This window comes from Nymphaea colorata, unplaced genomic scaffold (assembly GCF_008831285.2).
Source record: "Nymphaea colorata isolate Beijing-Zhang1983 unplaced genomic scaffold, ASM883128v2 scaffold0568, whole genome shotgun sequence".
Lineage (NCBI taxonomy): Eukaryota > Viridiplantae > Streptophyta > Magnoliopsida > Nymphaeales > Nymphaeaceae > Nymphaea > Nymphaea colorata.
This window is the reverse complement of record NW_022205074.1, coordinates 1-27,500: the sequence shown is the minus strand read 5'-3', so window position 1 is coordinate 27,500 and position 27,500 is coordinate 1. Positions and strand designations below refer to the sequence as shown.

Sequence of the window (27,500 nt, the reverse complement as noted above, 5' to 3'; positions counted from 1 at the left end):
AAATAACTGACAAGGAGCAACCGATCCCTTCTTTCCCTACCACTTGCTTCCCAGATCTATCTCCCCTCCCTTCCATCAACTGATTTGATTGTTGGATCTGAGTGGTGATATTAAGAAAAGATCAACTATTTATGTTATGGATTCTCGCAATTTCTGTGTATATCTGTGCAATTAATAGATTCTCCTAATTTCTATTTCTGTGTATACTGTATACTATATTACTATAATATGATCTATACTACTAATAGTATGATCTATACTACTGATCTATACTACTGTTTATAAATAATCTAGTTATAATCGAATAAAGTAGTTGTAGTTATATTAATAGTAATAGTATTTTTTGTTACTGTTTCATTTTTTTATTGTTTTTTCTCCCTCGGATGAATCTCAAATTCCAGAGTATTTCTTTTCACCCAGAGTATATGTTTTCATGGGTTGAAGCAAAAAAAAGAAACTTTGTCTCCTCTTTCCTATTTAAGTTAATTAACCGGTAGAAAAAAGGATATAACTTTTTCTTTTTTGTCCGCTATAGGAAACTAGAAATAAACGTTCCTTTTCATGATTCGGATTTATTCGCCATTGGCGGAACCAAAATATCGGATGCATCAGTAGGGAATGGTGCTGCGTGAGTTCATGATCAGATATCTGTATATAAATCCTATATAGACATAACCTAGTCTTTTTTTTTTCTAGAATCAGTCAAAGATATTGAAAAATAGATTGCTCTTGTAACTCAGAATGAACGGTTTCGGTGGAGAAGAGAAAATAAATAGCGATTTATTCCTATGGATATTCCTATGGGGCACCCAGGAGGAGGAAGAAGATTCAATCGACCCACAATATCTTGCGTGGTCCAAGGAAATTACGGATCTGCTTGCACAATTTCATTTATATCGAATCTTGCTATCAGTCTTAGTATCAGAATAGCTGATATAGTCATGATTCAATGGGTCAGGTCCACTTACTTTTTTTCTCCATTTATCATTTTTCCGCTGGATTTGATCCTGATTGGAACAAGAGAGAAGTATGAATACTTTGGTAATTGCTACTTGGGTATCTAGAATATCTATGTCCCAAGACAAAAAAATATGAATAACGAGAGTATATCCCTTAGTAACAGAGTATATCCCTTAGTAACATAGTAGTCTTCCTAATGCGGGACATCCTATTATCATAATGAATGAACAAGTGTTCAACCCCATAACTCATTATAACTTTGCCAGGCAGTTCCCTTTTTATACCATCTCTACCGGATGCGGAAAAATGACCATTGCAGCTTCATGGAAAAGCCCTTTATCGGATTTGAACCGATGACTTACGCCTTACCATGGCGTTACTCTACCGCTGAGTTAAAAGGGCCTGTTTAATTCACAAATTTAGCCAATCTACTGGATATACCTGTACAATTATATCTTGTACAATTATATCTTGTATATATTGTATATAATATATACAATATACATATACAGATGGGGGCTCATTCAGGAACAATGAATAGTTAATTCAATTAAATACATATATAAATACATATATGAAATGAATAGTAATATAACAGTCTATGTCTATTATATCTTAATGATGCGCGAATCAATGAGTGAAAATTAGAATGAATGGGTTTGACTTTTTCTGTCGGGCAAGACATCCCCTATACTCCATTATTTTGATTATGATTAGATTATATAATTCATCTTTGTTATATAAGAATTGTTATTGTTATATAAGAATATATAAATATATAATGTAATGAAAGGTTCCTGAATGAACAATAAAGAAATTTTCTTACATTAATATTATATGTATACGGAATCACAAAAGCACGAAAGGTTGTTCGTATCCTAGCATTCATTATATTGACATTGACAATTCCAAAAAACTACTCATACTATGAGTATAGTATGATGGCGATCGGGTGGGCGTGCCCCTATCGTCTAGCGGTTCAGGACATCTCTCTTTCAAGGAGGCAGCGGGGATTCGACTTCCCCTGGGGGTAGTAGGGTACGACGAAAGAAAAATTGACCATGAATTATCAATAAACCGACAATTGATTCTTCCTGGGTCGATGCCCGAGCGGTTAATGGGGACGGACTGTAAATTCGTTGGCGATATGTCTACGCTGGTTCAAATCCAGCTCGGCCCAAGAATTCACCGATCCTTGAGGATGATATAACCAATCCGTACTCCAAAAATACATGATGATATGGAGGAATAAAGAGTCAACTTGATTCTATTTGTTCCTCCATGTTCTGATGTTTCTAACAATCTGGATCTATGAATTATTTTGAATTATTTTCAGCCAATCCGAGAAATCAAATGAAAAGATGAAAAAGAAAAGAGCCCTTTTTCATTGAAAGATGGATTGTCAGTCAATTTGGCAATAACCACAGGTTGCTTTGCTATTTATCCATCCATCTTCTCTTCTATCTATGTAGATATGTATATCAGTATATCCGTTACAGGCGTCGTATTTTTTTATATGATCTATCTATACGGTTATGGTTCGATGAAATAAAATCAAAATATAAAATCAAAATAAACAATAAATAATGTAAGCTGTACACCTCATTTTCTTGGGATTGTAGTTCAATTGGTCAGAGCACCGCCCTGTCAAGGCGGAAGCTGCGGGTTCGAGCCCCGTCAGTCCCGCACCGACCTGGGATCCTATGAATCGATTGATTCATCTCTCCGCCTTCTGCGAAGGGGAGGAGACAAAGAGCAGTGTCTAATTCCAGGTGGAAGGATCCTGATTTCACATTTATCATCGGGCAAGGTAAGCTCAATTACTAATTGAATTGGGGACAATCTCTTTATCTCGCCCAAATTGCACGCTGGATTCTCGATTTATACGTCTGAATTAAGGAAAGGAAGGAGGATACGAATACTAATAAAAGATCAATCAAAGATCCTGTCTTTCTGTTCTGGGGGTGGAGAATAGAAAATAGAACGAATAATCTTTTTTTTTCATTTTTCTCTGTCTTTCAAGAAGATTAGGTCATCACAAAAACTTAGCTTAGAACTTAATTCGTTTTCCAGTTCACTTCTACTGTTTGGATCTATGACGGATGGAATACTGGTCGAACCTCATTCATATGATATCATTCTATAAAGAATGAGGACGGCGGGTTATAGAAAGGAACGAAAGAGTAGAAAAATATGAGAAATTCAAAGGGATTCTTGGGTGGGGGTCAGGAATGCAATTTTTCGATTCAGTATGGATAAAAGATCTTCCTATGTTATACTATTCAATTCTCGACGATGAATTGATTTGATAGATCAGATATTGTTATTCATGATATTAGAATCCGATTCAGTATTATCAGGATTTAATTAATCCCATTGAATTTCAAAATTATGGAGAAGGATTGATCATCTCTATGGGATTAGATCCCGATTTCTTGCGAAGCAAAATAAAATGAAATTATGAGATTATGGAAGTAAATATACTCGCATTTATTGCTACTGCGCTGTTCATTCTAGTTCCTACTGCTTTTTACTTATCATCTACGTAAAAACAGTCAGTCAAAATGATTAATTTGAATGAAACTTGAGTTAGTCTAATTTTATTAGTTTAGTTCTTTTAAAAATGATTCAATAAATGAAAGAAAGGGATGACAATTCCAAGTCTTAAATGAAATGAGCAGACTGGATTGAATCCTCGGTGTATGTATCCAATAGATGAGATAGTACGGTGGGGAGAACTATATGAACCTTTCTACCGTACTATCTATTGTATGAAGATATGGAATATGGAATTGATAGAGATCAATTTAAAATCAATCTACATACATACATGTGGATGCAAATCCATAAATTCATTATCACATATTATATATAATATATATATAGATTCAAATAGCACTCCCATTCCATCTCTTCGCTCCACCCATCCATTCGTTTTTATTTTGATGAATCCGAAAGAATCTAACGTTAATAACTGAATTGTACTAATTCATAGGTTTCTCTTTCATTAATCTTTCATTAAGTTAATAACTTTCATAATGATAATCAGTAATCAGGATAGATTTTTGTTTGATTAAATTAAGTAGTAGAACTAATTAATTTAACTATTGCGAAAGAGTGGAGGAGTAGTATGTGCATATACAAAAGAAAGGCAAGTAATTTTTTTAGAATTAAATTCCGAAGAAAAAGAAAGAATTGTGAATTGGATGATCTGTACTAGACGATCCAAGGAGTTCTATGGTAAGTTATTCGTATCTGGAAAAGGGGTAGTAGACCTTTTTTCATGCTTGAACCCTGATGGTGAGGCGATAAAGCATAAATCAAATGCCAGGAGTCTAAGGTAAGTATATGTGGATCACCGGGCGCTCTTCTTTTCTTATGCGTAGCCTTCGTCGCCTACAGTATAAAGTTGTATCTACTCTACATAATAGCAGAACGACTCCCCCTTTGAACAGTAAAGAGGGAAAGAAATCAAATAGGGATTGTTGCTCCTCATTGTAATATCCATAATGATGTTAATGTTATGCCATAATGATGTTAATGTTATGGTAAGAAAGAACGGGTTCATCAAAATGAAATGGAATATTTTGGAGGAATCAATTTGATTAGAAAAAATCAATTTTCTATCATTATCAGGGGAGTTGCTTTGATTTTCAAAATACGAACGCGGGAATAATTGAGATAGCGGATCCAAAGGTTAAATGAAAATGAAAGGTAATTAATTACTAAATTTCTGTGGAATTTTGAGATGGAAGATATGTTTATTTAAACATAAAACGATCTAATTATGAAATTAAACAATTGATACAAGCTGATTACTCAACTCAATTACACTCAATTAGTAGTACCCTTAGAGTCCACTTCTTCCCCATACTACGAGTGAAAGGGAAAACGTAAAAACTACCATTAAAGCAGCCCAAGCGAGACTTACTATATCCATGTGAATCATGCCCCTATCTCGATGAATATGAAGGAATTGTTACATTATTGATCCCTAAAATAATAATAGGGAATTGGGGTGCAGAGTCAAAAAAAAGAGATTATGACTTAAAGCTATTGACAAACCGATCCAATGGATCCGCTTGTATTGTAACAAGTCTCTATTTCCTATATAGGATTGATTTGTGGTGAGGAAGAATTAAGCACAAGCGCAACAGATACACGTTACCATTAGAAGTATCAAGGGATGTTACTAGGGATGGAACATGTGTAATAGATTTCTTTGTTGTTTATAGGAAATTCATTTCATCAGATGGATACTGTCTCCCTACTAACTCTGTTCTGTAACATCGTAACACCTTACATTGCACATGCGGTACACAGAAATAAAATTTTTTCTTTTCTATAGGGCAGTTAACCATATTGATGACTGGCACTGAATCCTATCGCGAGCCTGTAACATATTTAGCCTCTCCACAACCCTAGATTTCCCCGTGGAATCAAGCGAATCTAATCACGACGATCAGGACCTACAGTGGCATTGGTAGGTATGGTAATTCGGAAGATGATAGTTATAGTCTTTCCTATAAGTTGGATCCTCGGAGCAAAGATTTACAGCCTCTTTCATAGAACTGCGTATTTTGAAGCGGATTCTGAAGATAAATAAAATAAAGTATCAACGGTCCTTTTCGTCCACCGGGCAAGAATCAGGCCAGTTATATCAGCGAGCAGGATTCCGAGCCATTTGTTGTGTTGATCAGGCGACACCCGGATTTGAACTGGGGAGAAAGGATTTGCAGTCCCCGCCTTACCACTCGGCCATGCCGCCAAAAAGAAATAATAAATGGGCGTAAATACTCTTTTGGAGAGGGTTACTGAATCATTGGTTTTTATTGGATTTGCATCTTCCAATTCTGTTTCCTTATCCTATCCATCTTTTACCCAACTTACTCTTCCTCTAGTTGAGATCATTTTCTTAGATTTTCTTAGATCTATTGTATAGTATCTCAACATAAGACCTAAAAACTTCCCTTTTATTGATTGCATTGAAATAAAAAGAAAATAAAGAATAAATTTCCAGTCACAGTCATTTAATACTTAATTGGAACCATTAACTATTTCACGAATGTGAATGTGAATTTACGAAAGGTTCTTTTGATCTCCAAATGCTTTACTTTAATGTAATAAGAAGAAAATCAATCCAATTCAATTCCAATTAATTATAATAACAACTATGTGTTTATGTAACCCCAAACAGTAAGATAGCTTACACACCTTATAGTCAATCATGATCCATTTGGAATAGAAATTCATGATATAGCACGAACGAAATATATATCCAAGTGTAACTGCAATAAAGTATGGGCTAGCGAGATTAGCTAGCTTCGCATTACTTCATCGATACAACTCCTCTTACGTACGTACTGCAATTGTATTCTACTAACAACTCAAATGAAATGGTCGAAATAGATCCCTCCTTTGTGTGAATTATCTTTTGAACAACGGAATCAACGAGCTAAGTGCTAAATAAAAGCCACCCGGATTTTTCTAATGTTCTGATTATTCTGTCTCTCTATCATTTATATAACATAGATATAGTAGATATAGAACAGATCAAATCCCGAATCAATCCATTTTCTGGTACCTAACCAGATCTGATCATAATATCATAACATAATTGATAGATAAAAGGTAGAAGATATACAAAGAAATTGGATCAAATAGACCATTTGATATTCTCTAATAAGTAATAAGACTCCATAGGTATGGTATCCATAGGTATGGTATCCATAGGTATGGTATCAGTGGCAGAATCCAACTTGTTTCCATGAATGTTTTATCGAGTCATTTAGATTTGCATCTGTTGCTCGAATTTTAGTACAAAATTCTCCTTCTCCTCCGCCCATACATTCCATTTACATATAACATATATATGTATGTGTTTGGGGTTGAATAAAATTTCATGTGATTCAGTAACGGAATATACATTCCATCATTGCTAGATCGATCTGTATCCGTACGGTTCGGTAAAGAGTGAGCCAATAATGGGATTTTTTCGAAAACGGGAAACTAAAGATGCTCCGGGATGGTGGAGATGAGGAATGTTTACAATACCTGGATTTAGTCAGATCCAATTTGAGGGATTTTGTAGGTTCATTGATCAGGGCTTGATGGAAGAACTTCATCAATTTCCAAAAATTGAAGATACAGATCAAGAAATTGAATTTCAATTATTTGGGGAATCTTATCAATTGGTGGAACCTTTGATAAAAGAAAGAGATGCTGTGTATGAATCAATTACATATTCCTCTGAGTTATATGTACCGGCGGGGTTAATTTGGAGAACCGGTAGAAATATGCAAGAACAAACCGTATTGCTTGGAACATTCCTCTAATGAATTCCTTGGGAACCTCTATAGTAAATGGAATTTACAGAATTGTCATCAATCAAATATTGCAAAGTCCCGGTATTTATTACAGTACAGGATTGGATCATAACGGAATTTCTGTCTATACTGGCACCATAATATCAGATTGGGGAGGAAGATCAGAATTAGAGATTGATAGAAAGAAAGGATATGGGCCCGTGTAAGCAGGAAACAAAAAATTTCTATTCTAGTTCTATCATCAGCTATGGGTTCAAGTCTAAGAGAAATTCTAGACATGTTTGCTACCCTGAAATTTTCTTGTCTTTCCCAAACGAGAAGGAGAAAAAAAAGATTGGTTCAAAGGAGAATGCCATTTTAGAGTTTTATCAAAATTTGCTTGTGTAGGCGGTGATCCGGTGTTTTCTGAGTCCTTATGTAAAGAATTACAAAAGAAATTTTTTCAACAAAGATGTGAATTAGGAAGGATTGGCCGACGAAATATGAACCAGAGACTGAATCTTGATATACCCAGAACAATACGTTTTTGTTACCACGAGATGTATTGGCTGCTGCCGATCATTTGATCGGAATGAAATTTGGAATGGGTACACTCGACGATATGAATCACTTGAAAATAAACGTATTCGTTCTGTAGCGGATCTGTTACAGGATCAATTCGGATTGGCTTTGGTTCGCTTGGAAAATGTGGTTCGGGGAACTATATGTGGAGCAATTCGGCATAAATTAATACCGACTCCTCGTAATTTGGTAACTTCAACTCCATTAACAACAACTTATGAATCATTTTCGGCCTACACCCTTTATCTCAAGTCTTGGATCGAACTAATCCATTGACACAAATAGTTCATGGGCGAAAATCGAGTTATTTGGGTCCTGGGGGATTGACAGGACGAACTGCTAGTTTTCGTATACGAGATATCCATCCTAGTCACTATGGGCGTATTTGCCCAATTGATACGTCCGAGGGAATCAATGTTGGACTTATTGGGTCCTTAGCTATTCATGCAGGGTTGGTGATTGGGGTCTATAGAGACCCATTTTATGAATATCTGAGAGATCAAAAGAAGAACAGATGGTTTATTTATCCCGAGTAGAGATGAATACTATATGGTGGCGGCGGGAAATTCTTTGGCGTTGACTCGGGGTATTCAGGAAGAAGAAGTTGGTCCAGCTCGATACCGTCAAGAATTCTTGACTATTGCATGGGAACAGATTCATCTTCGAAATATTTATCCCTTCCAATATTTTTCTATTGGAGCTTCTCTCATTCCTTTTATCGAGCATAATGATGCGAATCGGGCTTTAATGAGTTCTAATATGCAGCGTCAAGCAGTTCCGCTTTCTCAGTCCGAAAGTGTATTGTTGGAACCGGCTTGGAACGCCAAGCGGCTCTCGATTCAGGGGGTTCGGCTATAGCCGAACGCGAGGGAAAGATCATTTATACCGATGCTGAAAAGATCGTTTTATCAGGTAATGGGGACACTATAGCATTCCGTTGGTTATGTATCAGCGTTCCAACAAGAATACTTGGATGCATCAAAACCTCAGGTTCATCGGGGTAAATGCCTGAAAAAGGGGCAATTTTGGCGGATGGTGCGGCTACGGTTGGTGGCGAACTCGCTTTGGGGAAAATGTATCAGTAGCTTATATGCCATGGGAGGGTTACAATTCTGAAGATGCCGTACTCATTAGTGAACGTCTAGTCTATGACGATATTTATACTTCTTTTCATATCCGGAAATATGAATTCAGACTCATGTGACAAGCCAAGGACCTGAAAGAATCACTAATGAAATACCTCATTTAGAGCCTTATTTACTCCGCAATTTAGACAGAAATGGAATTGTGATGCTGGGATCTTGGGTAGAAACTGGTGATGTTTAGTAGGTAAATTAACGCCTCAGACAGCGAAAGAATCATCCTATGCTCCAGAAGATAGATTATTACGAGCCATACTTGGCATTCAGGTATCCACTGCAAAAGAAACTTGTCTAAAGTTGCCTATAGGCGGAAGAGGTCGAGTTATTGATGTCAGGTGGGGCCAGAAAAGGGGGGTTCCATTATAATCCAGAAATGATTCGTGTATATATCTCACAGAAACGTAAATCAAAGTGGGCGATAAAGTAGCTGGAAGACATGGGAATAAGGTATCATTTCAAAAATTTTGCCTAGACAGGATATGCCTTATTTGCAAGATGGAACACCTGTTGATATGGTATTCAATCCATTAGGAGTACCTTCGCGAATGAATGTGGGACAGATGTTTGAATGCTCGCTCGGGTTAGCGGGAGACCTGCTGGGCAGACATTATAGAATAACACCCTTTGATGAGAGATACGAGCAAGAGGCTTCGAGAAAACTAGTGTTTTCTGAATTATATGAAGCCAGTAAGCAAACAGCAATCCATGGGTATTTGAACCCGAGTATCCTGGAAAGAGCAGAATATTTGATGGAAGAACAGGAGATCCTTTTGAACAACCTGTTATAATAGGAAGTCCTATATGTTAAAATTAATTCATCAAGTTGATGATAAAATCCACGGACGTTCCAGTGGTCATTATGCACTTGTTACACAACAACCCTTAGGGGAAGGGCTAAGCAAGGTGGACAACGAGTAGGAGAAATGGAAGTTTGGGCTCTAGAGGGATTTGGTGTTGCTCATATTTTACAAGAGATGCTCACTTATAAATCCGATCATATTAGAGCTCGTCAGGAAGTACTTGGTACCACGATCGTTGGGGGAACAATACCTAATCCTGAGGGTGCGCCAGAATCCTTTCGATTGCTCGTTCGCGAACTACGATCTTTATCTCTGGAACTGAATCATTTCCTTGTATCTGAGAAAACTTCCAGATGAATAGGAAGGAAGTTTGATCGGAATGAATCATAATTTTTCTTCTATGATCGATCAGTATAAACATCAACAACTTCGAATTGGATTAGTTTCTCCTAAACAATACGTGCTTGGGCCAACAAATCCTACCGAATGGAGAGATAGTTGGAGAGGTGACAAAACCCTATACTTTTCATTACAAACCAATAACCGGAAAAGATGGGTTGTTTTGTGAAAGAATTTTTGGACCTATAAAAGTGGAATTTGTGCTTGTGGAAATTATCGAGTGATCGGGGGTGAAAAAGAAGAACCGAAATTTTGCGAACAATGCGGAGTCGAATCTGTTGATTCTCGGATCCGAAGATATCAAATGGATACATCAAACTAGCATGCCCGGTGACTCATGTGTGGTATTTGAAACGTCTTCCTAGTTATATCGCGAATCTTTCAGATAAACCTCTTAAGGAATTAGAAGGCCTGGTATACTGCGATGTGTGATTTGATCGAAATTACGATTTTACAGATTCAGAATGAAAAACTGTCATCCTATTTAATCCGATTGGGATGCCTCTAGTCTGACATGTCTATTGGTAAGAATAACATGAAGCTCAGAATTTTGGGTGTGGGTGTATTCAATACCTCCAAATGAAAGAGGAATTAATCCATGGTCGACTCCCTAAGAGAGTAATAGGGAATTGCTAGTTGTACCTCGTTAAACTTTTTTCATGTTCTTTCGTGGATCTAGCCATTAGATTCCTTTTAGAATTCTAAATTTATAAAAAAATTCTGTTAAGCAATTAGAAATGAAATATGATGGCACGGTTACAGGAGTCTATCCATCGCATATATGCTTCAAGGAAGAAATGGCATAATCGTCGAGGTAAGTAGGGACCTAAAGGATCGAACGGAACGATATATAGACAAGTAATCCTTTGTGAGTTTCAATGTATTCCTTAAGGGGATTCATCATTCGAAGGGAAGTAGACTACTCAATAATTCACATTTATGTTGTAATTGAATGACTAATTGAGGAAGTAAAGGGAGAATGAATCAAATCAATGAGGGTTGGTCCTCACTGGGAACTTGAGTAAGGAGTAGATCCTTGTGGGGTTTTCTAGAGCAAAATTTGGAAGTTCCCCTTATTTGTATACTACTTAAGCCGGATGAGAGGAACCTTCACGTCCGATTTTTAGGGGGGGGGGAGATCCTATAGGAACTATCCCAATTTTTCTTTTGCTAGGCCCATAGCTAAAAAACCTACTTTCTTACGATTACGAGGTTCATTCGAATATGAAATCCAATCCCGGAATACAGTATCCCACTTTTTTTTACTACCCAGGCTTCGATACATTTAGAAATCGAGAAATATCTACGGAGTACTGCTATCAGAGACAATTAGCCGATCTGGATTTGCGATTATTAGATCGTTCATTGGTGGAATGGAAGGAATTGGGGAGAAGGATCAACCGGGAATGACTGGGAAGATAGAAAATTGGGAGGAGAAAAGATTTTTTGGTTAGACGCATGGAATTGGCTAAGCATTTTCTTCGAACAAATGTAGAACCAGAATGGATGGTTTGTCCCTATTACCAGTTCTTCTCCGAGTTGAGGCCAATCATTCAGATTGATGGGGGTAATCAATGAGTTCAGATATTAATGAACTTTATAGAGAGTTATCTATCGGAAAATATCTTACCGATCTATTAACAACAAGTAGATCTACGCGGGGAATTAGTAATGTGTCAGGAAATTGGTACAAGAAGCTGTAGATACATTCTTGATAATGGATCGCGGACAACCAATGAGGGACGGTCACATAAAGTTTACAAGTCGTTTTCAGATGTAATTGAAGGCAAGAGGGAAGATTTCGCGAGACTCTACTTGGTAACGGGTCGATTATTCGGGTCGTTCCGTCATTGTGGTAGGCCCTTCGCTTTCACTGCATCAATGTGGATTACCTCGAGAATAGCAATAGAGCTTTTTCAGACTTTGTAATTCGTGGTCTAATCAGACAACATTTGCTTCCAACATAGGACTTGCTAAAGTAAAATTCGGGAAAAGAACCATTGTATGGGAATACTTCAAGAAGTTATGCAGGGGCATCCTGTATTGCTAATAGAGCACCACTTTGCATAGATTAGGCATACAGGCGTTCAACTATTTTAGTGGAGGGACGAGCTATTTGTTTACATCATTGGTTTGTAAGGGATTCAATGCGGACTTCGATGGAGATCAAATGGCTGTTCATGTACTTTATCTTTGGAATCAAGCAGAAGCTGTTTACTTATGTTTTTCATACGAATCTCTTGTCTCCAGCCATTGGGGATCCATTTCCGTACCCACTCAAGATATGCTTATGGGGTCTATGTATTACGATGGGATCGTAGAGGTATTTGTGCAAATAGGTATATCCATGTAACCCAGAAATACCAAATGAAAGAATTGATCATAGTAATTATGAGTATAGGAAGGGAAGAACCTATTTTTGTAGTTCCTACGATGCACTTGGGGCTTATGGCAGAAAGGGATCGATTTATATAGTACTTTATGGCTACGGTGGCGACTAGATCAACGTGTCATTGCCTCAATAAATAGAGAAGTTCCCATCGAAGTTCAATATGATCTTTGGGCATTATCATGAGATTTATGATCACTATCGAGTAGTAAGAAGTGTAAAAAGGATGCTTTGTATATACATTCGAACTATGTTGCCATATTTCTTTTATCGAGAAATAGAAGAAGCCGTACAGGGGTTTTGTCGGTCTATTCATATGGTACTGATATGTGATATCTTCGGAATCTAGTTGGTCTGGTTCAACTAGTATCATAATTCCTGATTTGTAAGTGAATCAAGATCGAGGAAAGGAAGTCTTAGTATCATGACTCAACCCATTGTCGAATCCTACTCATCAGAATATGGAGGTACTTATGGCAGAACGGGCCGATCTGGTCTTTCACATAAGTGATAGATGGAACTGCCATGAAACGGCTTATTAGCAGATTAATAGATCATTTCGGAATAGCTATACATACACATTCTGGATCAAGTAAAAACTCTGGGTTTCAGCAAGCCACCGCTACATCCATTTCATTAGGAATTGATGATCTTTTAACAACACCTTCTAAGAGATGGTTAGTCCAAGATGCTGAACAACAAAGTTTGATTTTGGAAAAGCACCATCATTTATGGGAATGTACATGCGGTAGAAAAATTACGTCAATCAATCGAGATATGGTATGCCACAAGTGAATATTTGAGACAAGAATGAATCTTAATTTTAAGATGACTGATCCTTCAATCCAGTTCATATAATGTCCTATTCTGGAGCTAGAGGAAATGCATCTCAGGTCCAATTAGTAGTATGAGAGGATTAATGTCAGATCCCAAGGACAAATGATTGATTTACCCATTCAAAGCAATTTACGCGAAGGACTTTCTTTAACGGAATATACAATTTCCTGCTACGGAGCCGCAAGGAGTTGTGGATACTGCTGTACGAACGTCAGACGCTGGATACCTCACGCGTAGATTGTTGAAGTAGTTCAACATATTGTTGTACGTAGAACGGATTGTGGAAGTACCCGAGGTATTTCCGTGAGTCTTCGAAAGGGGATGACGGAAGAATTTGATCCAACGCTAATAGGTCGCGTATTAGCAAACGATGTATATCTAGGTCTACGATGCATTGCTACCAGAATCAAGATATTGGGATTGGGCTTGTCAATCGATTCATGACTCTCGGGCCAGCCAATATAATATTCGAACTCCTTCATTGCCGAGTGCATCTTGGATCTGTCGATTATGCTATGGTCGGAGTCCCACTCATGGTGACTGGTTGAATTGGGAGAAGCAGTAGGTATTATTGCGGGTCATCCATTGGAGAACCAGGGACTCAATAACATTAGAACTTTTCATACCGGTGGAGTATTCACAGGTGGTACTGGACATGTACGAGCTCCTTCTAATGGAAAATCAAATTCAATGAGGATTTGGTTCATCCACACGCCACGTATGGGACTCCTGCCTTCTCTGCTATGTAGACCTTATGTGACTATTGAGAGTCGGATATTTATACATAGTGTGAATATTCCAAAAAGTTTTCTTTTGGTTCAAATGATCAATATGTGGAATCAGAACAAGTGATTGCTGGATTCGTGCTGGAAATCCACTTTCATTTTAAGAGAGGGTTCGAAAATATTTATTCTGATCAGAGGGAGAAATGCATTGGAGTACCGGTGTGTACATGCACCTGAATATACACACGGTAATGTTCATTTCTTACCCAAAAAGTCATTTATGGATCTTATCGGGGGTCCGTGCAATCCAGTCTAGTGCCTTTTTCACTCCACAGGATCAAGATCAAATGAATGTTCAATCTCTTTCTGTCAGAGAGATCCATTTCTGACTTCTCGGTGAATAATAATCGAGTGGACAAATGTTTGGCTCGGTCCCTGGCGAGAAAAGGGCGAAGGATTCTGATTATGCAGCAGGATTGAGCGAGTCATATCCAAAGGTGATGGGGATTTCATATATCCGCCTTCTCCAAGAGATTCTTTTTATTGGCGAAGAGGCGAAGAAATAGATTCATCATACCATTCCAATATGATCCGGAACGGGAGAAGGAATTAACGCCTCATTCTAGTACTAGTATCACGGTTGAAATACCCGCAAATGGTATTTTACGTAGAAATAGTATTCTTGCTTATTTCGACGATCCACGATACAGAAGAAGCAGTTCGGGAATTACCAAATATGGCATCATAGAGGTCGATTCAATCGTCAAAAAAGAGGGTCTGATTGAGTATCGAAGACCAAAAGAATCTAGACCGAAATACCAAATGAAAGTAGATCGATTTTTTGTCATTCCCGAAGAAGTCCATATCTTGCCCGGGTCTTCATCCATAATGGTACGGAACAATAGTATCATTGGAGTAGATACACGAATTACGTTTAATACAAGAAGCCAAATAGGTGGATTGGTCCGAATAGAAAAAAAAAAAAAAAGATTGAACTGAAAATCTTTTCTGGAGGTATCCATTTTCCTGGAGAAACAGATAAGATATCCCGACACATTGGGATTTGATACACCAGGAGCAAGAAAAAAATGGATAAGGGTCAAAGGGGAAATTGGGAAGGAAAATTGGGTCTATGTCCAACGGATCACCTATCAAGAAAAATTTTTGTTTCAGTACGACCGTAGTGACTATGAAATAGCTGATGGGATAAATCTAGTAACGCTTTTCCCTGGGGATATGTTAAGGAAAAGGTAATTTGCGACTCCAAGTTGTCATTATATCCTTTATGGGGATGGCAAACAATTCGAGGAATTTCCCATACAAGTATTCAATTGGTTCGTACTTGTTTAGTATTGAATTTGACCAGACAGGAAAAGGTTCTATAGAAAGGTTCAGGCTTCTTCTGCTGAAGTAAGGGCAAATGATCTGATTCGATATTTCATAAGATTGAATTGGTGAGTCTCCTATTTTGTATACCGGAAAGAGGAATGATAGACCAGGTTCAGTGATTCCTGATACTGGGTCATATTGCGCAATACCATCTTTTTTTCCAGGTTAAAATCAATCACTTAGTCAACATCAGGAACCGTTCGTACATTTCTTAATAGAATAAGAAGGCCAATTCTTATAGTTTTTTATCATTATTGTTCTCGATCATGTTTCGAATTCACAATGTGACAAAGAATCATTAAAGAAAAGGGATACCCCGTTTCCAATTCTTAATTTGTTGGGTTTTAGGTACTGTACCTAATTCATATTTTTCCCTCTTATCATTCATAATATAATGAGATCTTGTTAATAATATTTAATACTGGATAATATATCCAAACGACTTTCCAATACTTAAGTATTATTTAGTGGACGAAAACGGGGATCTCTAATGCAAATCATGCAGTACATCATTTTTAATCTATTCGGTTCGTGTTTCTCCTCACGATTATTGTGAGGAGACATCCACAACCAGAATAGCCTCGGACAGTTTATTTGTGAAAAATGTATGTCTATCCAAACAGGAACACGCATAAATCTGGTCAGTTATAATGGTTTATCTTGACTCTTTCATAATAAGATCAGCTAAACCCTATTTGGCGACCCGAGGAGCAACCGTTCATGGTGATTATGGAGAAATCTTTTACGAAGGGATCATTAGTTACATTTATATATGAAAATCGAGATCTGGTGATATAACTCACGGCCTTCAAAGGTTGAACAAGTGTTAGAGTTCGTTCGATTGATTCAATATCGATGAACTAGAAAAAAGGGTTGAAGGTTGAACGAAATATAACAGGAATTCTTGGAATCTTGGGGATTCTGATGGTGTGACTCACATAGCGCAAGTCGTATTTCTTTGGTTAATAAGATCCAAAAGGTTTATCGATCCAGGGGGTACAGATTCATAATAAGCATATAGAGATTATTGTACGACAATAACTCAAAAGTGTTGGTTTCAGAGATGGAATGTCTAATGTTTTTTCACCGGGGAACTAATCGGATTGTTGCGAGCAGAACGAGCAGGTCGTGCTTTTGGAAGAGGCTATTTGTTACCGAGCCGTCTTATTGGGAATAACGAGAGCATCTCTGAATACTCAAAGTTTCATATCAGAAGCTAGTTTTCAGGAAACGCTCGAGTTTTAGAAAAGCCGCTCTCCGGGGTCGTATTGATTGGTTGAAAGGTTGAAGAGAATGTTGTTCTGGGGGGATGATACCCGTTGGTACCGGATTCAAACGATTCGTTCACCGTTCAAGGGAATAACAACAACATTCCTTTGGAAATACAAAAGAAGAATTTTTTCGGGGGGAAATGAAGATATTCTGTTCCACCACAGAGAATTATTTTGTTCTTGCATCCAAAGCCAAAGAGTTTCCATAATACATCAGAACAACATTCTATGCTATGGGATCTATCCAATCGTTCATAAGAGCGGATTCATTATTAGCTAAGCTAATATAATGGTCATTTGTTAATAAAGGAATATCGAAACCAAGGGTAAAAGGAATTCATAATGAAGCTTGGACCGTGTATCAACGGTTAACCCGCGGTTAGAAGGTTCCATTGGAACAATTATTTATTTCAGGGTACCTCGTCTCTTTTTTTTAGAGGAAGTGTGGGGATAAATGACAAGAAGATATTGGAACATCCATTTGGAGAGATGATGGAAGCGGGGGTTCATTTTGGTCATGGTACTAGAAATGGAATCCTAGAATGGCACCTTACATCTCTGCAAAGCGTAAAGGTATTCATATTACAAATTTACGAGAACTGCTCGTTTTTTATCAGAAGCCTGTGATTTAGTTTTTGACGCAGCAAGTAGAGGAAAACACTTCCTAATAGTTGGTACGAAAGATAAGGCAGCTGATTCGGTAGCATCAGCTGCAATAAGGGCTCGGTGTCATTATGTCAATAAAAATGGCTCGGTGGTATGTCAACGAATTGGTCACTACGGAAACGAGGCTTCAGAAGTTCAGGGACTGAGAGTGAGAGCCGAGATGGGGCAACTCAGTCGTCTCCCGAAACGGGATGCAATATTGAAGAGACAATTATCTCACTTTCAACATATCTGGGCGGTATCAAATATATGACGGGGTTACCCGATATTGTAATCATCATTGATCAGCAAGAAGAATATACGGCCCTTCGAGAATGCGTCACTTTGGGTATTCCAACTATTTGTTTAATCGATACAAATTGTGATCCAGATCTCGCAGATATTCCGATTCCAGCCAACGATGACGCTATAGCTTCCATCCGATTGATTCTTAACAAATTAGTATCCGCATTTGTCAGGGAGTTCTAGCTATATAAGAGTCGTTGATTATAATAAGATAAGTCAATTACTTCGCTTCGGGAAACCCAGAGATTCATTGATCGGTATTCTTACTATTCCTGAATGTGAAAAAGGAGATTTTCATTGCCGGGGATATATTACGTGATTAATTCATTAATTAATATCTGAAATATATGGTTAAGTTAATTAGTATAAATGGTTGAATCAAAATAATTCCTTCTTAAGTTCCATTTCTGTCAGAGGGTAATATGAATGTTCTACCATGTTCCATCAACGCACTAAAGGGGTTATACGAGATATCCGGCGTGGAAGTAGGCCAACATTTCTATTGGCAAATAGGGGGTTTCCAAGTGCATGCCCAAGTACTTATAACTTCCTGGGTCGTAATTGCTATCTTATTAGGTTCAGCCGCTATAGCCGTTCGGAATCCACAAACTATCCCGACCGACGGTCAGAATTTTTTCGAATATGTTCTTGAATTCATTCGAGACGTGAGCAAAACTCAAATTGGAGAAGAAGAATATGGTCCTTGGGTTCCTTTTATTGGAACTCTGTTCCTATTTATTTTTGTTTCTAACTGGTCAGGTGCTCTTTTACCTTGGAGAATCATACAGTTACCTCATGGGGAGTTAGCTGCACCCACGAATGATATAAATACTACTGTTGCTTTAGCTTTACCCACGTCAGTGGCATATTTCTATGCAGGCCTTACTAAAAAGGGATTGGGTTATTTCGGTAAATATATTCAACCAACTCCAATACTTTTACCAATTAATGTCTTAGAAGATTTCACAAAACCTTTATCACTTAGTTTTCGACTTTTCGGGAATATATTGGCCGATGAATTAGTAGTTGTTGTTCTTGTTTCTTTAGTACCTTTAGTGATTCCTATACCTGTGATGTTCCTCGGATTATTCACAAGCGGTATTCAAGCTCTCATTTTTGCAACCTTAGCCGCGGCTTATATAGGTGAATCCATGGAAGGTCATCATTGAGTACAAATAAGAAATAAGAAAATAATGCTTTGTTTGAATTTCAAAGTTCAAACAGTCGCTTTTTCTTTTTTCATTTCAATCAATTCAAAATTAAGCCCATGAATCTTATTCCAATAAATAATTCATGGGTAGCTCAAGATACCCGCTTGAGGAAATGATTGATATATCAATCTATATTTATGATATGTATGATATAGAGTAGGAACAGATATATATGTACGATATTAATATTTATTATATTACGTATTACACTACGGAATTGTAAAAAAAAGGGGGAGATTCCCAATTTTTCCTAAGATCCCCCTTTTTTCCTATTCATGTCATACATCGCCTTTATTTGCCCAGTCAATTACGAAGATTCATAATTTGGATAATAAATAATTGTTATCCGTTTGGGACGCGCGACGAAACAACAAGAACTATGTTCTGCGGAACCGTTGCTATTTCATTCCATTCTATTCAACAATTGACCAAAATTGGAATTAAGAGGAGTTGGATCAATCAATCAAATCTTGATATGGGATGATTCGCTTTGATGAATCTCTTCGTTTGTATCCATGTGAGATAATGACAAAGACAAGAAAGAGTTCACGAATCAGATGAAAAATTCAGTAGGTTAGGTGGGCCGAGCTACAATTACATATTATATGTGAAACTCCGGTGTATGCTTAGAAGGATGATTCCAGGGTCCGATCCGATTCAATAGAAATAAGTGGCGATGGTTTACATTATGGAAGAAAACATGTATATGTGATAGTAGATATTCATATATATGGACTACCCATCTATATATTTCATTCCCCATCAACTTTCTATTATATAGATATAGATTCCACTTTAATAGATATAGATTCCACTTTATTTATATGGATTACGATATATAAGCTCTTCCCTTTTTCGTCTGTGACTTTATTGTATATGTGGATTGAATATGAAGTTAAGCCTATGAATGCATATAGAGAAGATGAAGGAGGGAGGAATTGAAAGAGTGGGTTCGGAACAAAGAAATAGAAGAACTAATATGGATTTTCAAGACTTGGATAGTGAATAAAAACGAGATATTGAAGTAGTTCTGATGATTCAGTAATATCAAATATCATCACATCACTTCTTAACTCAAATTGGGTTCGGAGTTCTTAGTTTAGTTGTATGGATCTTAGTGATGGAATATGAAATAATAAGTAATGTAACTAATTAATATATAATATAAATATATAACATTAATAATAACATTAATTATATATAAGAATTCATTGGTTTATTTGATTATATCATTAACCATTTCTTCATTTTTTGTTGTGAGGAGCTTACCATGAATCCCCTAATTTCTGCTGCTTCCGTTATTGCTGCTGGATTGGCCGTAGGACTTGCTTCTATTGGACCCGGAGTCGGTCAAGGTACTGCTGCGGGCCAAGCCGTAGAAGGTATTGCTAGACAACCAGAAGCAGAGGGTAAAATACGAGGTACTTTATTGCTTAGTCTGGCTTTTATGGAAGCTTTAACAATTTACGGGCTGGTCGTGGCATTAGCACTTTTATTTGCTAATCCCTTTGTGTAATCCTAGAAACGTGAAAATGTGAAAATACGTACTTCTTTCTTGCTTTGGCCCTGCCACTTCGCTTCTTCAAATTATATCAACTCAACACTTCACTCCTACAATCACTTCTTCCTTGATCCAATACTCCGGGGAAGTACTGATTTGAGGAATTAGTGGATCCGCTTCCGCTCGCTTTCTTCTTTCCCGCCTTAGTCCAATGAATGAGCATTTTCCCTTTTTTATTTATTTTAGGAGGGTATGTCGCAATTGACACGAGACTTGGGACTTCATAAGTGTCTTATCGGGGATCTAAATAAGGAGTGAAGTGATACAAAAAGGAAATCTTTTTTTTTTGTTAGTCCTATTCCTATCCATAAGATAAGAGGAGAGCATATGAAAAATCTAACCGATTCTTTCGTTTTTTTGGGTCCACTGGCCATCCGCCGGGAGTTTCGGGTTTAATACCGATATTTTAGCAACAATCTAATAAATCTAGTGTAGTGCTTGGTGTATTGATCTTTTTTGGAAAGGAGTGTGTGCGAGTTGTGTATTTCAAGAATAGGCTGGAACCAACCACTGCACTTTATATTTTGCTATTGTAATCTAATATAGAGAAAGGTGCCACGATCTCAACGAATTACTTCTGAATAAATCAATAAGTCCTATGTAAGAACCATAGCATTTCGTGACTCGTTGGTAAATGGATTCTCTATTAACCAATATGTGAGACCATTTAGTTAACATGGTTAAAGCTGAACTGTTTGAAGTCTAAGCACAACACGGTACTCTTTCTACCACTGCGTTAGTACAAGATAAGATGGTTTCAAAATGATAATCATTTTGTTGGGATTTATTTGATATAGAACACTCATATCAATAAAATGATTTGAACCATTGACTGGAAAACGGGTACCTCGCCCCTTCCTTTTTATCTAATGCTGAATCGACGACCTATGTGTAATAAAATGAGAAAGAATTCTTTTGGATGTGAAGAAATAAAAGAAACGACTTTGCTGACAATTACAAGTTTTTTTGGTCTGGTCAGAAGAGCCTCCAGAGATCCTGGGTTTTCTTGTATCAGTTTTTATATCCTGGAATACGAACAGAGAAGAGAGGGTAGGCTCATTAAGAAGAGATATGGGAATGCCCATAAGTATAAGTAATTTAATTGAGCGTGAGAGCCAAATGAATCGAAAGATTCATGTTCGGTTCGGGAAGAGATCGTGGAAGTTGTGGAATTGATGGGGAGATAATCTACTTTCATTAAGTGATTTATTAGATAATCGAAAGCAGAGGATTTTGAGTACTATTCGCAATTCAGAAGAACTATGCGGAGGAGCCGTTGAGCAGCTTGAAAAAGCACGGGCTCGCTTACAGAAAGTGGAAAGGGAAGCGGAAGAGTTTCGAGTGAATGGATACTCTGAGATAGAACAAGAAAAGATAAATTTGATTAATGCCGCTTATCAGAATTTGGAACAATTAGAAAATTACAAAAACGAAAGCATTCATTTCGAACAACAAAGAGCGATTAATCAGGTCCAACAACGAGTTTTCCAACAAGCCTTACAAGGGGCTCTAGGAACTCTGAATAATTGTTTGAACGGCGAGTTACATTTACGCACCATCGGTGCTAATATTGGCATACTTGGGGCCATGAAAGAAATAACCGATTAGTCCTTCTACTATAGGATAGGTATTATTTTCTCCTTTTTTGCTTCTAGAAGAATTAAGAGATACTAATGGTAACCATTCGAGCCGAAGAAATTAGTAATATTATCCGCGAACGGATTGAGCAATATAATAGAGAGTAAGATTGTGAACACTGGTACCGTACTTCAAGTGGGCGACGGCATTGCTCGTATTCATGGTCTTGATGAAGTAATGGCAGGTGAATTAGTAGAGTTTGAAGAGGGTACGATAGGTATTGCTCTGAATTTGGAATCCAATAATGTTGGCGTTGTATTAATGGGTGACGGTTTGATGATACAAGAGGGTAGTTCCGTGAAAGCAACAGGACGAATTGCTCAGATACCGGTGAGTGAGGCTTATTTGGGTCGTGTTATAAATGCCCTAGCTAAACCTATTGATGGGAGGGGTGAAATTTTAGCTTCTGAATATCGGTTAATTGAGTCTCCCGCTCCAGGTATTATTTCGAGACGTTCCGTATATGAGCCTCTTCAAACGGGGCTTATTGCTATTGATTCGATGATCCCTATAGGACGCGGTCAGCGAGAATTAATTATTGGGGACAGACAGACCGGTAAAACAGCAGTAGCTACAGATACTATTCTCAATCAAAAAGGTCAAAATGTAATATGCGTTTATGTAGCTATTGGTCAAAAGCATCTTCCGTGGCTCAGGTAGTGACTACTTTCCAGGAACGGGGAGCAATGGAATACACCATTGTGGTAGCGGAACAGCGGATTCGCCTGCTACATTACAATACCTCGCTCCTTATACAGGAGCCGCTCTGGCTGAATATTTTTGTACCGTCAACGACATACTTAATAATTTATGATGATCTCTCCAAACAAGCACAATCTTATCGCCAATGTCCTTCTATTAAGAAGACCACCTGGTCGCGAGCTTATCCAGGAGACGTTTTTTATTTGCATTCCCGCCTTTTGGAAAGAGCCGCTAAACTAAGTTCTCGTTTAGGCGAAGGAAGTATGACTGCTTTACCAATAGTTGAGACTCAATCTGGGGACGTTTCGGCTTATATTCCCACTAATGTCATTTCCATTACAGATGGGCAAATCTTCTTATCCGGGATTTATTCCATGCTGGAATCCGTCAGCTATTAATGTGGGTATTTCCGTCTCCAGAGTAGGATCCGCAGCTCAAATTAAAGCCATGAAACAAGTAGCCGGCAAATTAAAATTAGAATTGGCTCAATTTGCAGAGTTAGAAGCCTTTGCGCAATTCGCTTCCGATCTAGATAAAGCTACTCAGAATCAATTGGCAAGAGGTCAACGATTACGGGAGTTGCTCAAACAATCCCAATCATCCCCTCTCGCGGTGGATGAACAGATAGTTACTATTTATACCGGAACGAATGGATATCTTGATCAATTAGAAATTGGACAGGTAAAGAAATTTATTGTTCAGTTACGTACCCATTTAAGAACAAATAAGCCTCAGTTACAAGAAATCATATCTTCTACCAAGGTATTCACCGAGCAAGCGGAAGCCCTTTTGAAAGAGGCTATTCAGGAGCAGATGGAACTATTTCTACTTCAGGAACAACATAAAGAAATTGGTTATTTCATTTGGTAGAGTCTCTTAGTACGACATAAATTGTTGAGAAAAGAAATGGCTCTGATTCGAATCATTCCAAATATGTTTCTTGGAATAGCAATCCAAACAAATAGATGTAAATAATTGCGTCCAATGGATTTGAACCTATACCAAAGGTTTAGAAGACCTCTGTCCTATCCATTAGACAATGGACGCTTCTCGTCCCGATTCTCTTCTTTCTGATTCCTCCTTTCCATTCCCTGTTTGGATAAAAACAGAAACAATCAGATTGTATGCGTCTTAGGGAATAAAGACGCATATTAAAATCAATGATGGATGTATTATGATTCATATCGAGCGGGTAGCGGGAATCGAACCCGCATCGTTAGCTTGGAAGGCTAGGGGTTATAGTCGACGTCGATTCATCACTATTAACGTCTCTATTCAAAACCGAACATGAAACTTTGGTTTCATTCGGCTCCTTTATGGAATAAAGGATAGATTCCCCGATTTAGGGCGTAAAGTAACCTAAACGAAAAAATTGACGATGTATGATATTAGTATGGAAATGGAAAGGTATGGAAATCAAAGAAGGAAGTCATAGCAAATCGGAATAAGAAAAATTCGATCCATAACACCTATGTCAGCTTTTCTGTCTGAATGTATCCAAAGCTATTCGCTTTCTAGATGATCCCTCTAGAGGAGGGGTATTATAAAAACCCTTCTAGTTACTTCGTTCCCTATTTCTACTGACATGAATCCTTAGGAAAAGAATCTTATTTCTACCGAGCTGAAACAATATATGCCGATGGCCCCGGTAAACCGAAGTCACCGTTTAATAGCTATTTGGCTTCAATCTCCCCTTTACAAAAATCGAAGATCTAGTTACGATTAGAAATACACTTTTGTATCTTCATCCATGGATCTTTTACTCATACTTATCTAATTCTAATTGGAAAACTCAAAAAATATGCTTCGCAATTCCATAATCCCAGTTTTTGGATGCAAATCGCGAAAATTATATTCTTCCCCAATTGTGGCATTGATAGGAAAGGGTTAACCTTATAAGAAATAAAGTTTTTGATCGGAATATGAATGTATCAAACCGAAAGAACCCTTAACTATTTCAGTTGGTAATAGAACGAATCACACTTTTACACTAAACTATACCCGCTACATTGTGATTATTGTATAGGAATGGCCCATTTGTCGAACAAGGAGATGAGGCGCGATCAAGATATTGTGAATATTAGAGTGCTGACATGCCCTGTCTCCGGGGATACTTGATGAATAGGGCAAGAGGATAAATAAAAAACCTTTTTGTTTTGCTGTAGAAGTCGTTACTCAGAGGTCCGATAGAATCGGCGAGGTTGGAACAGAAAATAAGTTTTGTGCAATAATATATATAGTTAAGTTATAGTTTATAGTTCCATTTTTTTTTTTGCTCAAGTTTATTTAAACAAACAAAGCTTGTCTCTTGAGTACTTGAGGGAACATACATACGCTTTTCCCATTCCAATAAAAAAAAGCAACGATGAATCAAAGGAAAAATAAGGAAATAACAATATAATAAATTTCCTTCATATCATAGAAATCGAAATAGCTCTTGTTGCTGCTTCAACTCAATACATATTGAGTTTTTCCAATTTCTCATTTTAGGTTAGGTTGAAAGGGGGGGAATGGCCTGGCCAGTGCCTAGCCAGGCCGGGAGAACAAAAGAATAACCTTTCGAACGAATAAAATCAAAGAGGGATCTTTTTTTCTTTTTTCCTTTAGAGATACCTGTTTTGAATGGTTGTATAAATAGGATTTCTTATAAAATTCATATATATCTCTAGAATAAAGAAAAAGAAATATGAATCTTTACTTCACACGTCGTGTCACATATGAATTATTCATTTTTTTTTTTTTCAATTTGGAGAGATGGCTGAGTGGACTAAGCGGCAGATTGCTAATCTGTTGTACGAGCTATTCGTACCGAGGGTTCGAATCCCTCTCTCTCCGTTTCCTACGCTCACTTGATATTTATCTTTCTCATTCTATAAACCCGAGTCCCTTTGGTTTGGTTGGATTGATGATTTCATTTAAATAAATGAAATGTATGGAATAGATAAAATTTTAAGTTAAGAAGATGGATTTAGAAACCAAACCAAAAAAGGAAAGAAAAATCTATTATTCTTTATTCTTCGCGTCCAGGATTACGTCCTGGGTCATTAGACAGGAATCCGAGATGAAGAGCGAAACAAAGAATATCACCCCGTATAAACGAACAGTTTGAGAGTAGCATTACAAATCTCCAAGACCTGTTGGGGGAGAAAAAGGGAATAGATTCTCAACCTTTGTACCATCTCATTTTTTGATACCAAGAAACGAAGTGGTTTTTAGAAAGAAGGAATTACAGGAATTCAATTCATTTGTATTGTAATAAAATAAGGTTCTGATTCCTTCGTTACCAAAAAAAGAATCTCGTATACCTACAATGCGATTTGTTGATATTGCATTGCGGGGGCTCAGAATACCGTATGGCTCCATGGATGGAGGGTCAGAATGAGGAATGAGGTGATCCGGATTCACGGAGTCTATTGAAGAATGTTCAATGTTTGAATCGAGGGTTCTTGTCTTAATGCACTACTTATCTCATCTTTCTTGGTAAAATTGGTAAAATATTTTTTTTTTTTTTTTGAATAAGTCATGAATCTTTCTAGAACAGTATCAAGGATCTCATCGAAACTTACAGCAGCTTGCCACACAAAGGCTAAGAGAAAAGAGCACAGGTATGACCGGCATAAAATCCACGATTGGGTTCAAAAAAGCATAAGCCTCGGGCAATTTTGCGAAGAAAAACCCACTCGGCTGAAGGGCAGAATTAAGACAGATACAGATTAACTAAAGATATTAGGCATAACAAATATTTTGTTCTTAGAATAATATCATTTTTATTGAGTTATTTCTTGAAGGGAAAATCAAGAAAGAGGGTAGGTAAAAAGTCCTTCTTTCTTTGATTCCCCCAATCAAGATCTTCAATTGTCAAATTGAATTATACGGAATCATACTTTCATACATATCTTAATTATCTTAATTTAATTATATGTAATGATCAATGAATTTAGTTTTATTCCGGATTTACACGTGTCGAATCTCAGCAACAACTTCTTTCTTCCATAGATACTGGGCTGGAATTGACGAACACCCGATACCAATATTAATGTATATTCGTGTTTGAATAGAAACATAAATGGGGCGTGGCCAAGCGGTAAGGCAACGGGTTTTGGTCCTGTTACTCGGAGGTTCGAATCCTTCCGTCCCAGATTAATTCCATCTTAACTCAACAAATATTATTTGTTCTCTTTAATCATCTAAATTTCTATTTAGGAGGTTCATGTTGGATACAATGTAATCGTAATCTATTCTTTATTTCTAGTTTTTTTCTTTCTAGTTTGGTTTTTAATGTTAATGATTTTTTAATGTTAATGATTCTTTTCTGAATTAGACTTTACCTTTCTATTCTGTATTCTGTTTCCTACACACGGAATTCACTTTCAATGACTGACACACGTATGAAAAATCCATGATTTTGGTATAGGCGTGGGGGAGCATAGACATAGATCCGTTGAAAAGATATTTTTTTGATTTAATTCAAAATTGGATTATTCAGTCTATGTCCGTACCGTTCATATTGGAGTTGGTTAGTCAAAAGAAACTTTATGCTTGAATCCAGAAAATTCTGATTCCTGCATGATCCATTCTGAGTCGAAATGTGAAAGAAACCTCTTCTATCTTCTAACTTTGAATTAATGGTAAAGCAGA

At 37.3% G+C, this 27,500-nt stretch overlaps 1 protein-coding gene, 3 non-coding genes and 3 pseudogenes across 4 annotated transcripts; 6 read left to right on the top strand and 1 right to left on the bottom strand.

Moving 5' to 3' along the window:
• Positions 1 to 1,290: 1,290 nt before the first annotated feature.
• On the bottom strand, positions 1,291 to 1,362 carry TRNAT-GGU (transfer RNA threonine (anticodon GGU)). Its single transcript has one exon. It is a non-coding gene; the product is annotated as a tRNA-Thr (tRNA).
• Positions 1,363 to 2,572: 1,210 nt separating this feature from the next.
• Positions 2,573 to 2,646, top strand: TRNAD-GUC (transfer RNA aspartic acid (anticodon GUC)). The gene has a single exon. It is a non-coding gene; the product is annotated as a tRNA-Asp (tRNA).
• A 7,522-nt stretch (positions 2,647 to 10,168) lies between these two features.
• LOC126409552 (DNA-directed RNA polymerase subunit beta'-like) lies at positions 10,169 to 12,926 on the top strand (annotated as a pseudogene).
• Positions 12,927 to 13,050: 124 nt separating this feature from the next.
• LOC126409555 (DNA-directed RNA polymerase subunit beta''-like) lies at positions 13,051 to 15,186 on the top strand (annotated as a pseudogene).
• Positions 15,187 to 18,114: 2,928 nt separating this feature from the next.
• On the top strand, positions 18,115 to 19,548 carry LOC126409554 (ATP synthase subunit a, chloroplastic). The gene has a single exon (XM_050075501.1). It carries the CDS (start codon positions 18,173 to 18,175, stop codon positions 18,917 to 18,919), a length of 747 nt encoding a protein of 248 aa, XP_049931458.1. The 5' UTR covers positions 18,115 to 18,172; the 3' UTR covers positions 18,920 to 19,548.
• A 2,647-nt stretch (positions 19,549 to 22,195) lies between these two features.
• On the top strand, positions 22,196 to 23,732 carry LOC126409553 (ATP synthase subunit alpha, chloroplastic-like; annotated as a pseudogene).
• A 1,878-nt stretch (positions 23,733 to 25,610) lies between these two features.
• On the top strand, positions 25,611 to 25,697 carry TRNAS-GCU (transfer RNA serine (anticodon GCU)). Its single transcript has one exon. It is a non-coding gene; the product is annotated as a tRNA-Ser (tRNA).
• Positions 25,698 to 27,500: the final 1,803 nt, after the last annotated feature.

Bases quoted from the DNA above. Each gene is read 5' to 3' on its own strand.
- LOC126409554 (XM_050075501.1), top strand. From the start codon at position 18,173: ATGAATGTTCTACCATGTTCCATCAACGCACTAAAGGGGTTATACGAG.